The sequence below is a fragment of the Aphelocoma coerulescens genome, chromosome 4A, assembly GCF_041296385.1.
Source record: "Aphelocoma coerulescens isolate FSJ_1873_10779 chromosome 4A, UR_Acoe_1.0, whole genome shotgun sequence".
In the NCBI taxonomy this organism is placed as follows: domain Eukaryota; kingdom Metazoa; phylum Chordata; class Aves; order Passeriformes; family Corvidae; genus Aphelocoma; species Aphelocoma coerulescens.
Window position 1 is genome coordinate 17,938,487 of NC_091018.1, and position 14,131 is coordinate 17,952,617.

A 14,131-nucleotide genomic window follows, 5' to 3' on the forward strand; every position below is an offset into this window, starting at 1 on the left:
CACCAGCAGAGTCTTCAGGAGAGGAGCACAGACGCTGGGCACGTGGTAAAAGATGTCCCATGAACAGCACTGACCTTTCAGGAGAAGCAAGAAAATCACCTGTTCAAAACCAGAAGTTTTATTTCTTTTTTGTAAAAAAGAGTAAATAAAAATGGACCTTTTATTTTTTTTCCTGCTCAGGTTCTAACACCCACCAGCTGCTGTCCCCACTGCCTGCATGTATCTCCAGCACTGGAGGGGAGGATAGATCGTTAAGAGAAAAGCAATGCACGAGGTTAAACCAATAGTTAACAGAATCTCTGCAGGGATGAAATTCAGAACAAAACAGCCTGGGGTCCTTCACCATTAAAAGGAGCTAAATCCTGGCTCAGCACTGTGACAGAGCAGAGACCTTCTGCCCCCAGCAAGTCATTCCAGATAAGGAAGTTAGCAACAAATCTATCTGAAGCCGTTTAAGCCCACACCCAATGCCCCTTGGCAGAGCTGCCTCTGACCAAGCTTTTCCTCACAAGGATTCCAGTCCCAGCAGCACAAAAAAAGTGTTGGCTGGTCACCTCCTGCCCCCCCCAGCTACATCCCCTCCTCCAGCCTTCAGAGCACACTGGGCATCAGAACCAGGCAGGGCAACCAAAAGCTCTGCAGTGCCATTCCAACAAATGGGTAGAAAAGAGCAGGGAGCCAGCCAGAGGGACACACTGCCCTGGTCACTGGGGCACTGGGGATCAGCACACCATGAACAAGCACGTCCTTGTGCTATAAAGCAAAAAGGAGGAATGAAATTTTCTAATCCTTTTATGATATAGGGAGAAAAAAAGGAGTGAAGAATAATCTGGGTGGACTATTTGTTCTCATTTAACCGAAGGTCAAGCCAAGTGTGTGGCCAGGTTAAAACAAAACATAGTCCTTCAAAAGTAACTGATCTGACTGTCTCCATGCAAACCCATTCACATGGGCTGTGACAAAGCCACTCCTCCAGGCAGCAACACATTCTTAAACTGCCAGGTAACAGCTTCAGCCTTGTGAGAAGAAGAAGAAAGAGGCAGTACATGAGGGGGCAGAAAGATGATTCCACCCTCTCTAGGTGAAAACAGAGACCAAAGAAGAGCCAGAAGCTACAGTCTCCCTGAAGATACCACTTCTGTTGGCATCATGGTGCTCAGCTTTAGAGATCAATCCAGTGCAGGGACAGTGAGGCACCCCGCTCCTCTGGCAACCCTTAAAACAGGATGAAGAGGGGCACCTGAGCAGGGCAAACACCCACTCATATAAACAGCAGAAAAGAACTTGGAACTTGCTGGCTCCTCTGCCACGCAGCCAGTCCTCCTCCTCTCAAGGCCTAAAACTCCTCCCTCCTTATTGATGAGGTTGCCTGCTTTGGACAGATCCAGTTGCTTACTCCGAGCTCTCTTCTACCTCCTTTTGTTTCTTCTTTTTCTTCTTGGTGCTGGTCTGACTGGTCTGTGGAGAGGTTGGACAGGTCAGGAAGCCATCAGAAAGGATTCCCCCCTCACTGCTCGTTTCAGGAGGAACAGCTCCACCACAGGAGCAGTGCAGGCTCCCCACAGCTGCAGTGCTCCTTCACCACCACCACACATCACTCCAGCACAGACTGAATGCCAGCACCACCCTCCCACGGGGACCCACGACAGGGCACCAGGGCACAGAGGTGGCCTGGCAGGAACCCACCAAAAGTGTCCTAGGGCAACCTGCCCTATCTCCCACCACCCTCAGCCAGTTCAGTTTAAAATGCACCTCTAATACCTCCTCCTCTGCTGCAGGGAGCCTGGCACTCTGTGGCCAGGCACAGCAGGCTGCTGATGCATTAATCCTGGAGGTAATTAGGGACAGACAGCAATCTCTCCCGTGTTTGGACCATACCCTGGCAGTATGCAATTACATACCACTTCTATTTGTTCTCCCCCACTCTCAGCTGCCTCTTTGGCCTTCTTCTCTTTCTTCTTCTTTTTCTTTTCCTTTTTGCTCAGCTCCTCTGGTGGTGGGGTGGCAGGGGATGGTGGGGTCACAGCTTCATCACTTTCACTCTCTGAGTCTCGCTTCCTCTGTTAGGGGAACACACTGTCAGACACGCCAACACCTTCCAAAAGAGCTCAGCTGAGGGGAAAACTGATGGCCTGATTCAATACAACTTCATTTAACAATGCTTTGAGCAGGCAGGGTGACCTGCAGACTGTCAGTGGTCCAGTCCAGCATACCCTGTCTAGGATTTGCTTCTGCCAGAACTGTCCCCTGTATTTTTCAGTGTTTCCTGTACTCCAAATATTAGTTTAAAACACCTTTCCAAGGGCATGCAAAATCCTTGAATTAGGGAATTTTAGGTGCAACTCTACCATGGACACTTCTGCAACTCTCCGTAGTCTCCAAAAAGGTTCTCTGGCCCAACAAATCTCTGTTGTGGCTCCATACAATATATTTTCTTGTACTGTGTTGAAGAAGAATATGCCCAGGGCTGGTACAGCCTGGTGTTTGAGTTGCAAATTGGCCTGATGGGAAATGGCTGGAGCTCCAGGCAAGGAGGCATGAATGGGGACTGACCTTGTGCCTAACAAAGGGCATGGAAGACCCTGGACTAAAAATCCTCATTAGACCAAAAGGCAGGTGCAAAGTGTGAGCAGATCATGGGAATAGCAGGGGCATCGAGTAAGAGCCAGAGAGCACTGGCAAAACTCACTTTTGCAGCCCTGTCCACCTCTGAGACAGCTTGGTGATCAGCAGCTGCTTCTTTCCTGGAAGTGTCCCTGAAAGAAAAGATCCCCAGGTTGCACAGGACAGTTGTTGCCTCAGCTGCTCTGGACAGGTACAAATTCCTGTCCCCTGTAGCCCACCCCAGGAGCTGGGTGGGGAAATTGGTGTGGGGGAGACCTGCAGCCTGCACCAGGGCCAGCTGGGCTGGGCAACAGCACGGCCTCCCCCGTTTGATTTAGCAGACTGACTCCCTCTAAAACCACAACAGGCTAAAAAGGGATAACTGTCTGCTCAGGGCCTTTCCTTCCAACACTGCCCAACAGGAACACACTCCAAGAAACCCAACTGCATCCCACAGGTCCAGACAGCCTTGGACCAAGCCTAGCATGATCCATGCACAAACAGCAGCATCCAGCCCAGCTCTTGCTGCACAGTGCTCCCCTCTGAACAACCCTGTGGGAGCCACACACCCAGTACCCACCTGTAATCCACATATTCCTTCTTCCAGGACTCTGGTGTGCTCTCATTGGGCTTTCCATGCTTGTCCAGCAGACCCTTCTGGATCATCATCTTCTTCTGACTGGCCTGAAAGCAAAGTGCAACAAGTCAAACTGCAGCTCCAGGCAGGAAAAATCCTCGCTCAAGATAGGAGGGAATCCAGGAACAAGCCAAGCCAACAACTACAGCCTTAACCTATTTACCATTGTTCCAAGGACCTTAAAACAAATGAGACAAAACATCCCCTGCACAGCAGCCTAAATCTCAGACAAGAGGCATCTTTATCAGTAAATAAGGGCTAATTTGAGGGGGGAGTCAAAGCAACAATAATACAACTGCACATGATGGACCTTGGATCTTTGACTGGGCTTTTCCAGCTTAACAACTTGCAGCATTTGAGCTGAACCACTTGTTTGCAAGATTTTGCAAAGGACTCCAAAATGCTCCAACTGTCCTATATTACCCCACCTTTGCTGTGAGACAAAGGTGCAGGCATCCCCAAAACTTCCACCTGAACCACAGGAATGGAATGAGCCACAGCAACTTGACACTGGGTTTTGAGTCCAACCTGCATCAGGCCAGCCTGGCTGCAGTTAAGCTACTACCACATGCCTGAGGTGAGAGAGGAACCCAACAATAGGTGTTCCCACTGCTGCTGTCCTTCAGGCACAGGTTAGTGTCTCACAGTGTGCATTTAAGCAGTGCTGCACCAGAAGGAAAAAAGCTCCTTGCCCAGCCCCTGTAGAGCCATCAGCATGGGGTGATGGATGAAGGTCATCTTTGCACAGAGTGCTAATGCCATCCACTTCACATCATTTGGCTCTTTACCAGAGGAGGGCTGGTGCTGTACAGAGCTGAGGAGCCCATGCCTGAACACCAACAGTGGCCCCCAGGCTCTTTTGGGAGGGAAAGCCTCGCTCCCACCAGCACTGGGCTGCCAAAGCCCCGTCACTGGGAATTGCCACCATCATGGCTCCAGGAGGCCACAGCAGAATTACACCAAGGCCCTGAAGAAGACACAGGCACAGCTCTGCCCAAGGGTCCCAGAGTCCCACATCCCAACAGCTGGGCTCCCACCACTGCCCTGGGACTGACCCCACGCCCACAGCACTCACCTTGGGACCCAGCCCCCATTTCCGGGGATATGTGTCTCTCTCCATGATCACTCTCTTGATCTTTGCCACGATGCCATGGTCACACGTAGAAATGACTGCTGTGGTCATCAAGGCAATGGCTGCAGAAGCAGGCAGGGAGCTCAGTAACTCTTGAAGAGCAGAACTTTGACAGCCTATTCTGCCTCTGTCCACACAAAGAGGACCAACACCCCCCACCAGTGTCACCCCAAGGACTCACTGGCACTGTCACACAGCTGCTCTGTAGACCCTGGTTAGAACTGGGCACCCTTTCAAGTTGAGTTTGCTGGAGTCCCTTTGCACTGATCTACCAGCAGGTGTGATGTGCCTGGTGGCAGCATGTGATCAGACACCATCCCTCGTCCCAGTGAGGATGGAGCCCCCCAAAGAGGGGCTCCAACCCTGCCAGCACTGCTCCCCTCCTGCAGGCAGCCAGCCACACACCACAGCAGCCCCCAGTAGGACACTGGGATGCTGCAGGATGTCTGGAGGCTGCACAGCACCCAGACCCTAGAACAGGAGCTGGGGTGCTGCAGGAGGGCAGCTCCACTGCACTCAGAGAATGGATAAACTGTGTCATCACCTCACACACAGCACACCTGAGCATCACACAGCTGCTGAACCCCTCACAGCTTGCCCAGGACTGATGCAGCCACTGCTTCTTAACATCCTGCCCAAAACCAGCTGCCTTGGGCCCACATTCCCCATCAGGAAGCACTAATTAAACCTTCTGTGCATGGGGACTCATTTGTGTTGTGACTTTACTGTCACACAGTCTGTTGTTTCTGCAGGTAGCTGGGCACAAGGAGAAGGAGGCATTTCATACCTAGGCAGATGGCTTCTCCTTTCGTGGTGATGACAACAATCTCCTGGTTAAGCTCAATACCATCCTCATACTGCAGAACACCAGGCAGCATGATCTTGGCTCCATAGCAAATGGCATTAACCTGAAAATGTAGGGAATGGGAGGGCTGAGAAGCTATTACAAGAATTAAAGTAGGAAGTGTCTCTAATTTTTAGCTTCCCACTGCCATTACCATCCCAGCAATATCATCCCTAAGTATCCATTCATTTTTATCCACTATATAAAGTTTGGGAGCTTTGGAAGAAGAAAGCAAAGCCCCTATCACAGCAAACAATGGGAGAGGCAGATCTCAGCATCCTCCCCCAAGTGAGGAGAGCAGATTCTCTGTCATTGAATTCATGGCTCTTGCACCTTCGTGGTGATGTGGCAGCAGCCCATGAGGTCCTACACAAATCACCATCAGGACAGCACCAGATATCACATGGTTCCTGATCCCCTGTATATTCCATCAGCTGTACAAGTCAGGAGGACACTTTGCAGTGTCTGTCTGTCCCCCGGCACTGCCTCAGGAACTCACCGCGCTGTCTTTCATGACGAGCCTCTTGTGTGAGGTCAGCAGCTTCTCCAGGGGCAGGATGACCCTTCGCAGGTAGCTGTCGTCCTTGTTGTTGTCGTACTGCCACTGGGCGTCCAGCACGTCGTGCATGGTCACCATGTTGTCCTGCAAAGACAAAACCCCCCTAAACTCTCCCACCAGCCAGCAACTTGGAACACACACAAGAGGCCAGCTAAAGTCCAGCAGCAAATAGTGTTTGAAAAAGGGAGTAAAACCAGATGCCAATCACAAGCATAAAAATACAACATAAAAGAGGCAAGAATACTTTCCATCACCAGCTTGAGGTCAGCCTGACTTGGACTACCAGACCTCCACCTTCCTCATCTCAGACAGCACTTGGATCTAGGGTCTAAGGTTTGTCCACACAAACTTTTAAATATGACCTAACTTAAGTTCCTGGGACTCCTAGACAAAGGCTAGTGAGCAGAAGTGTACATTAACCAGCTCTTCAATCCATGGCATGCAATAAATTCTGAAGCAGCTGTGAGCACCCAACACCTGGAATTCAAAAATGACCCAGTGATTACAGCTGTGCTAAGAGCACAGATGGATGGGGAAGCACTTGCACTCTGACACTGCTGCTTTGCAAAAGAAGAAATTAATTCTGGAGTTTGGATCTGTCAATGACCAGGGTGAAAAGACTGTACAAGTGTCCAAGATAACACAAGACTGCATCTTCCAGGCTCATTCCAATGAACCATGTTCCCTGAGCTGTGCTGATGCCAAGCAGTCACTTCACACTCCTGAACTTGCAGGACGCTGGGGTCTGTAGGCTGAGAAACACAGGTGACAGAAAACAAACTTTCAGCCACCACGGTGCACTTCCCAGTCACTCACTGTTCCAAAGTTTAATTACCAGAACAGGAGCAACATCCTGAACTGAACTCAACACTTTGGTGACAGACCATCTACGGCAAGAGCTCACAAGGTTTGGGGGCTATTCACAAAACTCCTCCCAGAGCCTAAACCTCCTATTAACACTGCAAAACTCACAAAGTCCCAAGGAACTCTTGCCATCCTGACAATTTCAAATGGGCTGGTTATAGTTTGAGGTGCCACTGTACCATCTCTCCCAGGATGCCTGAGCGGACTCTGCGGAGCTCTTGCATCTGGCCCCCCACGCCCAGCAGCAGCCCCAGGTGAACGCAGAGTGTCCGGATGTATGTGCCTGCTTCACAGCTCACCCAGAAGATACCTGAAAAGGCACGACAGGATAGAGAGGTTTTAAGCAGAAAATAAACCACATCCATCACGAGAAGCTGTATGCCCAGCCCTTCCCAGAGCCATCAGCATGGGGTGATAGATGAAGGTCATCTTTGCCCTGAGAGCTAATGCCATCTAATTGACATCATTTGGCTCTTCCACAAAGGGTGCAGCAGTACAAAAAAAAGATGGGGTTTGCTTCCCAGCACACCTAAGCAATGCATGAAGCAGTTACTGCTGGACAATGGGAGGACTGAGGTCTTAAGATATCTGCCAAAAAAAGCCCATTTCACAGAAAATTTAATCAGTTTTCAGCTTTATAGGAATAAGGCAGGAAAGCCCTGTTTTACCTAATCTTCTCTCAGGGTCATACTCCACCAGCTTGCTCTCGTAGATGGTTCTGACTCTCAGTTGTCGTTTGACAGCAGCAATGAGGGGTGGCCGCTGAAACAGGGCACCTGTCAGGGTTTCTATGGCCTGAGGAAGGAAGGAGAAGCAAGAGTTCACACCTGTGCCCCAATGCAGGAGCACCTTGGAGTCTCCAGCAACTGTGACCACTTCCAAGAGTGAGAAACCACAAGGTTTATCCTGATTTGGTGATGCCATATTTAATAAAGCAAATCCAAGCCAGTGATGAGGTCAAGATGGCAGTGAGCACAGCCAGGATTTTTCCATCAGATGGCAGCATGTGATCAGACACCATCCCTCGTCCCAGTGAGGATGGAGCCCCCCAAAGAGGGGCTCCAACCCTGCCAGCACTGCTCCCCTCCTGCAGGCAGCCAGCCACACACCACAGCAGCCCCCAGTAGGACACTGGGATGCTGCAGGATGTCTGGAGGCTGCACAGCACCCAGACCCTAGAACAGGAGCTGGGGTGCTGCAGGAGGGCAGCTCCACTGCACTCAGAGAATGGATAAACTGTGTCATCACCTCACACACAGCACACCTGAGCTCCATTCCTGGCCCCTCATCTCCCACCAGTGCCCAGCACTCTGCATGCCAGATGCCAGCATGGCTAAGAGCACGTGAGACTTACCCTGGCCAGCTGAGCCTCACTTTCAATGGCATTGTGCAGCCGAACAATTCCCACATACTCTTTGCCTGAAAGAATGACAAGAGCAGTCAGGAGCGGCCACTTGCATTTGCTGTTGACCTCAAGGTCCACCCTGCTTCACAGCCACATGTCCCCAGACACCTGAAATCCGAACAACTACCTCTTCTAGGAAATGGGCACGGTTTATTACAGAGTTGGGTTTTCTTCCAGGGAAATAAATCTAAACGACGTTTATTTCTTCTCTGGGCTACTAGAGGCTGAGGCCCTAAGTTCAACTGGTACATAAAACCATGTCAGAAGTGTTTTCACTGACTTATAACAGCCCAAGCACAGAGGAGCAAAGAAAAAACCACCTGAGACAACATGGATGTGTCCTCAGGGGCTTGGAGTAACATGCAAACCTGAAGGTCACGGCACTGAAAATTTAAGATTGACTTTTTCAAGTTTTAGAAATCTCCATTTTGTCTCCAAAAGCACTTCACACATCCCCAGTCACTGCAAATGGTCCTGGGCAACAAACATACCTGCACTCTGCTGAGATTTGACCAGCCGTGTGGCCCTCTCGATGCACACAATGAGGCACCCAGTCACCTTGGGGTCCAGGGTGCCACTGTGCCCCGTCTTCTCCACTCGCAGGATGCGCCGGATCCACGCAACCACCTCATGAGAGGATGGATTGGAGGGTTTGTCGAGGTTAATAAAGCCAGACCTGCAGTGCAAAATGGCAGGGAATGGGAGCTAAGCACCAGGGCAAGCACAGCAACAGTGCAGCACCTTTGAAATACTTGTCAGGGCTGCAGAGAAATGTATTTCTATACAGCCAGATACACAGCTCTCAGTGAGCCCAGAGTGATCTGCTCCATGCACAACAGGTGATATAATCCATGGTCAAGGAATTCTCTTCTCCCCCACCTGCTTAGCACTACTCTGCACTTAAAACTCCCCAAACTCTACAAGCTCCGAGCAGTTTCAAAGCCCAGCAGGCCAAGGGACTTTTCCAAAAACCCCAGAGAATTCCTCAGGTGGTTTGCATGTTCATCCACAGACCTACAGCAAGCCCAGAATAAAGAAAACTTTACAGGGAGAGATCAGTGCGTCCTACTTAAACATTTACTGATTATGGCAAGGCACTGAGTCAAGCAGAAAGGTATAAGGGGAATCCAGACAGAAAATATTTTAAAGGTATTAACTGTGCAAGAAAAATAAACCACTCTGGGCCTGTATTGCACTCACCTAACATAGTCAGAAATCTCTCTCTTCAGGGGATTAGCACCGGAAGGAAGAGGTGTGTAGTGTGCTGTCCTCACATTTAACTTGTCAAAGTTCTACAAAATCCAAGCAGAAGTTACATGTCTTCTTAAGCTCCCTTGATTTCAGTGTTGCTGTGCTGTAGTACATTTCCCCAGGCACACCAGGTCTGATTTGTACATTTAAGTGATAGAGCCACTTCCAAAATGAAAATGGCCCAACAATGAAACCACGATAAAATTTTACAAAAATAGAGAAAAATAGAAATCCTGGACTGAAGGAGGGGGGAAAGCAGCACAATATACACATTTACAACGCAGGATAAATCCAATATGCCCCAGAAACTCAGCAGAAGCAACCTGGAAATCTACACAGACCACAGGCCATGGGCAGACCCAATTAAAAAATTAAAAAATATGGCGGGATCTCTACAAAGCACGGGAAACTTACAAAACTTAAATGTTATTGCTGGAGAGACTTTGTAACACGGTTTCTGCATGCAGAGCACCACGTGTGCTGCTGCCCGCCAGTCGGGCTTACACAGACGGTAACAGATCCAGGGGCAGAGGACAAAAGGAGCGGGAACACGGACGGGCCACGAGGTTGAGCAGAAGCCGCCCTACCTTCAGCAGCAAGGGCCACTGCGACGTGTCCAGCTGCGCCACCCGCGACTCGGGCTTGATGAGAAAGTCCTCGGTGTGCTGAATGTCCTGGTGGGGGGTGAAGTTCAGCTCGATCAGAGAGGGGGAACCCGGCGGGCCGCGCTCCCGCCGCCCCACGCGCCTTCTCCACGTGGCCGGGGAGGCTCCGCTGCCGCCACGCGGGGCGGGCGCGCTCCCGCCGGGGATGGGGCGGGGGGAGCGCGTCCCAACCCTGCCCACGGCCCCCGGAGCCCATCCCAACCCTACCCACGGCCCCCGGAGCCCGTCCCAACCCTACCCACGGCCCCCGGAGCGCGTCCCCACGGACAGACATGGGGGAGCGCGTCCCAACCCTACCCACGGCCCCCGGAGCGCGTCCCCATGGACAGAGATGGGGGAGCCCGTCCCAACCCTACCCACGGCCCCCGGAGCGCGTCCCCACGGACAGAGATGGGGGAGCCCACCCCAACCCTGCCCACGGCCCCCGGAGCCCATCCCAACCCTACCCACGGCCCCCGGAGCGGGTCCCCACGGCTGGGGCTGAAGGAGCCCCCCCCGAGCCACCCCCCCCCCCCCCGCGCTCACCGCTACATCATCATCGGCAAGCGCCCGCTTCTCCTTCTTCCGCCGCTTCTTCACGCTGGAACCTGCGGGAGCGACACGCCGGGAGTGAGGGCCGGGAGGGGAGAGGTGCAAAGGCCCGGGGGGGGGGGGGGGGGGGCAAAGCCGCCGGCAGACCCTTCCCCGAGCCCTTCCCGTGCCCCTCCCCGCCGGGAATCCCCGCGCCCCCGCCGGTCCCCACCGCTGCGCACCGTCCCCGTCCGCCATGGCCGCGCCGCGTGCTGTCCCCGCCGCCCGGAGCGCAGCGCCCGCCCCGTCCCGCCGCGCCCCGCGCCCGCCGCGTCACCGGCACCGCCCGCCCGCACCGCGCCCCTTCCGCCGCCTTCGGACCGCCCCCGGTACCATCCATCCTTGGCACTGTCTGTCGTCCGGTTGCAGTTCGAGTAAGAGTTTTCATCTGTTGGAATTTTGAAAGGACAAGGGTATATGTGATTTCGCCGCATGGGTTTTTAGTTTTGCTTCCCGGCCTGGCACGTCCACGGCTAATTTAGCCATGAAATAATATCCAGTTCGGATCCGAGCCTGTCTCGACTACCATTTGACCTTATCAAAAAGAGGCTTGTGGTAATTAAGGCTTCTTAAAATTAGCAGCTTCCCTGTTTGCGTTTCAGAGGGGAAAACGGCAAGTTCTTCATTATTTAAGTGTGGAAAGTGAAAAACACTTGAAAAACATTTAAAAAAACTGCTGCTTCCAGATCCAAATGTTAAAATCAGATGTAATAACACTGCTTAACAGAATTACCTCTTACCTCTGGCTTCTCTCCCAGGTGTACCAACGGGAAAACAGCCTCTGCAGGGTTTCTGGAAGTGCTGGCTGAGAGAGTTTGTTTCACTGACCATTAGCTGGGTGCACTAGAATTGCTCTTTATTCACCCAACATGCACACTCTCAGGGCGTTTCCAGCTTCCAGGATAAAGCCTGCCCTGCTTGAGGTTGTATCTTAGCACTGCTGGAATTTAGCAAGGCCTATACCAAACAGCTGAGTGCACCAAAGACAGCAGGGTCTTTTCTCATCTAAAGACCACCTGCCTTCACCTAAAGGCCTCAAGAAGCACAAAGCAAGAGACAGAAGGGCCCAAGAGCAGACAGATAAGATCTGAGAATTAAACAAGTAGTCCACATTCCAATAACTCCTATAACTTCACCACCTTCACCACTAATTCGATCCTCAAATTCCCTCAGCTGCAGTGGATTTGTCATCGGGCAGGCTCAGTTCTCTAGGTTAGTAGCTGCTACAGAGACTGGAGTCAGGACACCATCACCCCAGGAATCACTTGCAGGTCAGTGACCAACTCCTTTTGTCCACCACAAAACTCAGGGCCTCATGTTGGCTGCAGTGTCTGTTGTTTTCAGGAGGGGGAAAAATTAAAATCTTATTTTTATGTGGGTGTCTTTTTGGTGGTGTTTTTTTTTGGTTTTTTTTTGTTTTTTTTTTTTTTTTTGTTTAGAAAAAGCAACTGTAACAACATTTGATTCCTAGATACCCAAATCCTCCAACACATGCAAATTGCAGCCAGTCTTTTAATGAACAGCTTCCTTCTGCCCTGAAATGGCCTTTCTTCTTTAGGGTTACACTTTTTTCAAGCATGACAACTTCCAGTACATACAGTGAGTAGTTTACTGTGACACAAGGCAAACGCGTAGATGAACGTATTCTCTCATCAACCATTACTTCATTGTGTTACAGAACTCGTATTAAAAATAAATAACGGAATAGAGTCTATGCTGGCACCGGCTGAAGCGACCAGTCCGACCTGTCCCTGCGGGCGGCGGCGCTCAGAGCCCCTGTCCGGCAGGGCTCAGCATCTCCTGCAGCACCAGGTGCAGCAGATGGTTCTGTTCGGCGCTCAGCAGCGGCCACAGCTCGGCCTGCAGCGCCTTCAGCGCCTCCGCGTCCTTCTCCTGGCACGCCAGCACTGCCGACTGCAGCAGCAGGAACAGCTCGGCCGGCAGGTAGCTGGCGGCCGGCGGCAGCCCCCCGCCCGTCCCGGTGCCGCTCCCGCTGCCGGTGCCCGGTCCGCCGTCGGGCGCCTCCCAGCAGTACTGCTCCAGCGTGCGGGCGTGCTCGGGCAGCAGCTTGGCCGGCGGCGGCTGCAGCAGGAGCAGCAGCAGCACCCGCGACACCTCGCACCGCGCCAGCACGTCCAGGAAGGCGCCGCCGGCCGCGGCCCCGGCCCCGGCCGCACCGCCCAGCCCGGCCCCGGCCAGCGCCTGCGCCCGCGTCAGCGTGGCCAGCGCCCCGGCGTAGTCGCGGGCCAGCAGCAGGCAGGACGCGCGCTCGGCCAGGCAGCGCAGAGCCTGCAGCGGCAGCCGCCCCGCCGTCAGCAGCTCCGCGGCCCGCTGCAGGGGCGCGGCGGCGTGGGCGGGCTGTCCCGTGTCGCGGAGCGCCGCCGCCAGCTCCAGGCACGGCCCGGCCGCCAGCGCGGGCTGCCCCCGCTCCAGGTGCAGGCGGGCGGCGAAGGCCCCGCAGCTCTGCGCCGCCGCCACGTGCTCGCCGAAGCCACCGCGCAACCCCAGGCGCTGCCGCAGGTCCCGCTCCTGGCGCAGGAAGAGCCGAGCGGCCTCGGCCAGCGCGGCCGCCTCGGCAGGGCCGTGGAACAGGCTCTGGGCGCAGCGCGCCACTGCCAGCTGGCACCAGGCGGCGTAGGGCAGGCTCTCCTGGGCGCGCAGCTCCCGCGCCAGCGCCGCGAACTGCTCCGCCGCCTCCGCCACGTTCGGCTTCCGCAGGAACCGCCGCCGCAGCTTGGCCGACACCAGCCGGTACCGCGACAGGAAATCGCCGTCCCCGCCGAGCCCCGGCCCGGAGCCGCCCGCCCCGGCGGGGCCGGAGCCGCCGCCCGCCGACAGCATCGCGGGCCCAGCACGGAACTGACGCGCCGCGCCGGGCCGCGCTCCGCCGCGCGCCGCCGCCCAATCAGCGCCCGCCCCGCCCCGCGTCGCCGACCAATCAGCGCCCGCGCCGGCGCCTCGCGAGCAGTGGGGCGTGGCGAGGGCGCGGCCGCTGCAGACAGCGCGCCCCGGACGTCGCTGCCCGCCATGGGCGCGGCCATAGGACGCGGGCCCCGCCTATGGGGCGCGGCCAAACACGGCGAGCCCCGCTCCAGGCACGCAGCTGGCCTAAACTGTGGTTCGCCCCCTTGCGGACGGGAGGACCTGCGCTCCTGCTCCGGCCCCAACGGGACGAGACCGGGACCGGGACCGGGCGGGGAGCGTGCCAGGCTCTGGAGCTGTTGGGGGTAACGGCAGCAGCCAGGTTCACACAAGAGCAGTTCTCCCGAATGGTAGCAGGTGGGTGGGTGAGCCCCCTGGCCAAGTGGCAGCACATCCTTTTAGGAATGGAATTTTAGGTGACATCAAAGGGTGACAGGTGAACACTTGGACACGAGAACTCTTGGCGTCTAGACAAACCACATCTGATTTGGGAAATCTCCAGTGCTTCAAATATTTCTTGATGGAGAGATTAAGTGAGCGTGGGACCACGTGTGCTTGCCGGCTCCTTGGTTTTCCCTGAGCATCTGCTGGAGTCACGGCCTGGGCGGAGCAGGCCCCTGGGCTGGCTGGGAGAGGCTGTTCTTGCACTCCTGTCCATATGACCGCATGTACCCAAAT

At 54.3% G+C, this 14,131-nt stretch overlaps 2 protein-coding genes and 5 non-coding genes across 7 annotated transcripts; all 7 read right to left on the reverse strand.

The window, feature by feature from the left end:
• Positions 1–102: 102 nt before the first annotated feature.
• Positions 103–10,780, reverse strand: DKC1 (dyskerin pseudouridine synthase 1). The gene is made up of 15 exons (XM_069015577.1): positions 10,714–10,780; positions 10,487–10,548; positions 9,884–9,970; positions 9,246–9,337; positions 8,537–8,721; positions 7,995–8,059; positions 7,309–7,435; positions 6,820–6,950; positions 5,717–5,860; positions 5,161–5,281; positions 4,317–4,435; positions 3,185–3,288; positions 2,690–2,756; positions 1,902–2,060; positions 103–1,458 (listed from the first exon to the last, which is right to left on the reverse strand). Exons 1-15 carry the CDS (start codon positions 10,727–10,729, stop codon positions 1,393–1,395), a joined length of 1,545 nt encoding a protein of 514 aa, XP_068871678.1. The 5' UTR covers positions 10,730–10,780; the 3' UTR covers positions 103–1,392.
• Positions 3,947–4,022, reverse strand: LOC138110704 (small nucleolar RNA SNORD83). Its single transcript, XR_011151013.1, has one exon. It is a non-coding gene; the product is annotated as a small nucleolar RNA SNORD83 (small nucleolar RNA).
• Positions 4,676–4,922, reverse strand: LOC138110705 (small nucleolar RNA SNORD17). The gene has a single exon (XR_011151014.1). It is a non-coding gene; the product is annotated as a small nucleolar RNA SNORD17 (small nucleolar RNA).
• On the reverse strand, positions 6,520–6,654 carry LOC138110711 (small nucleolar RNA SNORA36 family). The gene has a single exon (XR_011151021.1). It is a non-coding gene; the product is annotated as a small nucleolar RNA SNORA36 family (small nucleolar RNA).
• LOC138110708 (small nucleolar RNA SNORD83) lies at positions 7,037–7,112 on the reverse strand. Its single transcript, XR_011151018.1, has one exon. It is a non-coding gene; the product is annotated as a small nucleolar RNA SNORD83 (small nucleolar RNA).
• Positions 7,647–7,893, reverse strand: LOC138110706 (small nucleolar RNA SNORD17). The gene has a single exon (XR_011151015.1). It is a non-coding gene; the product is annotated as a small nucleolar RNA SNORD17 (small nucleolar RNA).
• Positions 10,781–12,029: 1,249 nt separating the features above from the next.
• Positions 12,030–13,408, reverse strand: F8A1 (coagulation factor VIII associated 1). The gene has a single exon (XM_069015579.1). It carries the CDS (start codon positions 13,370–13,372, stop codon positions 12,299–12,301), a length of 1,074 nt encoding a protein of 357 aa, XP_068871680.1. The 5' UTR covers positions 13,373–13,408; the 3' UTR covers positions 12,030–12,298.
• Positions 13,409–14,131: the final 723 nt, after the last annotated feature.

Bases quoted from the DNA above. Each gene is read 5' to 3' on its own strand.
- F8A1 (XM_069015579.1), bottom strand. From the start codon at position 13,372: ATGCTGTCGGCGGGCGGCGGCTCCGGCCCCGCCGGGGCGGGCGGCTCC.
- DKC1 (XM_069015577.1), bottom strand. The intron at 8,722-9,245 runs GTGAGTGCAATA...TTTGCACTGCAG, and splicing joins GAGATTTCTGACTATGTTAG to GTCTGGCTTTATTAACCTCG. The intron at 4,436-5,160 runs GTATGAAATGCC...CTGCTTCTGCAG, and splicing joins AGGAGAAGCCATCTGCCTAG to CCATTGCCTTGATGACCACA.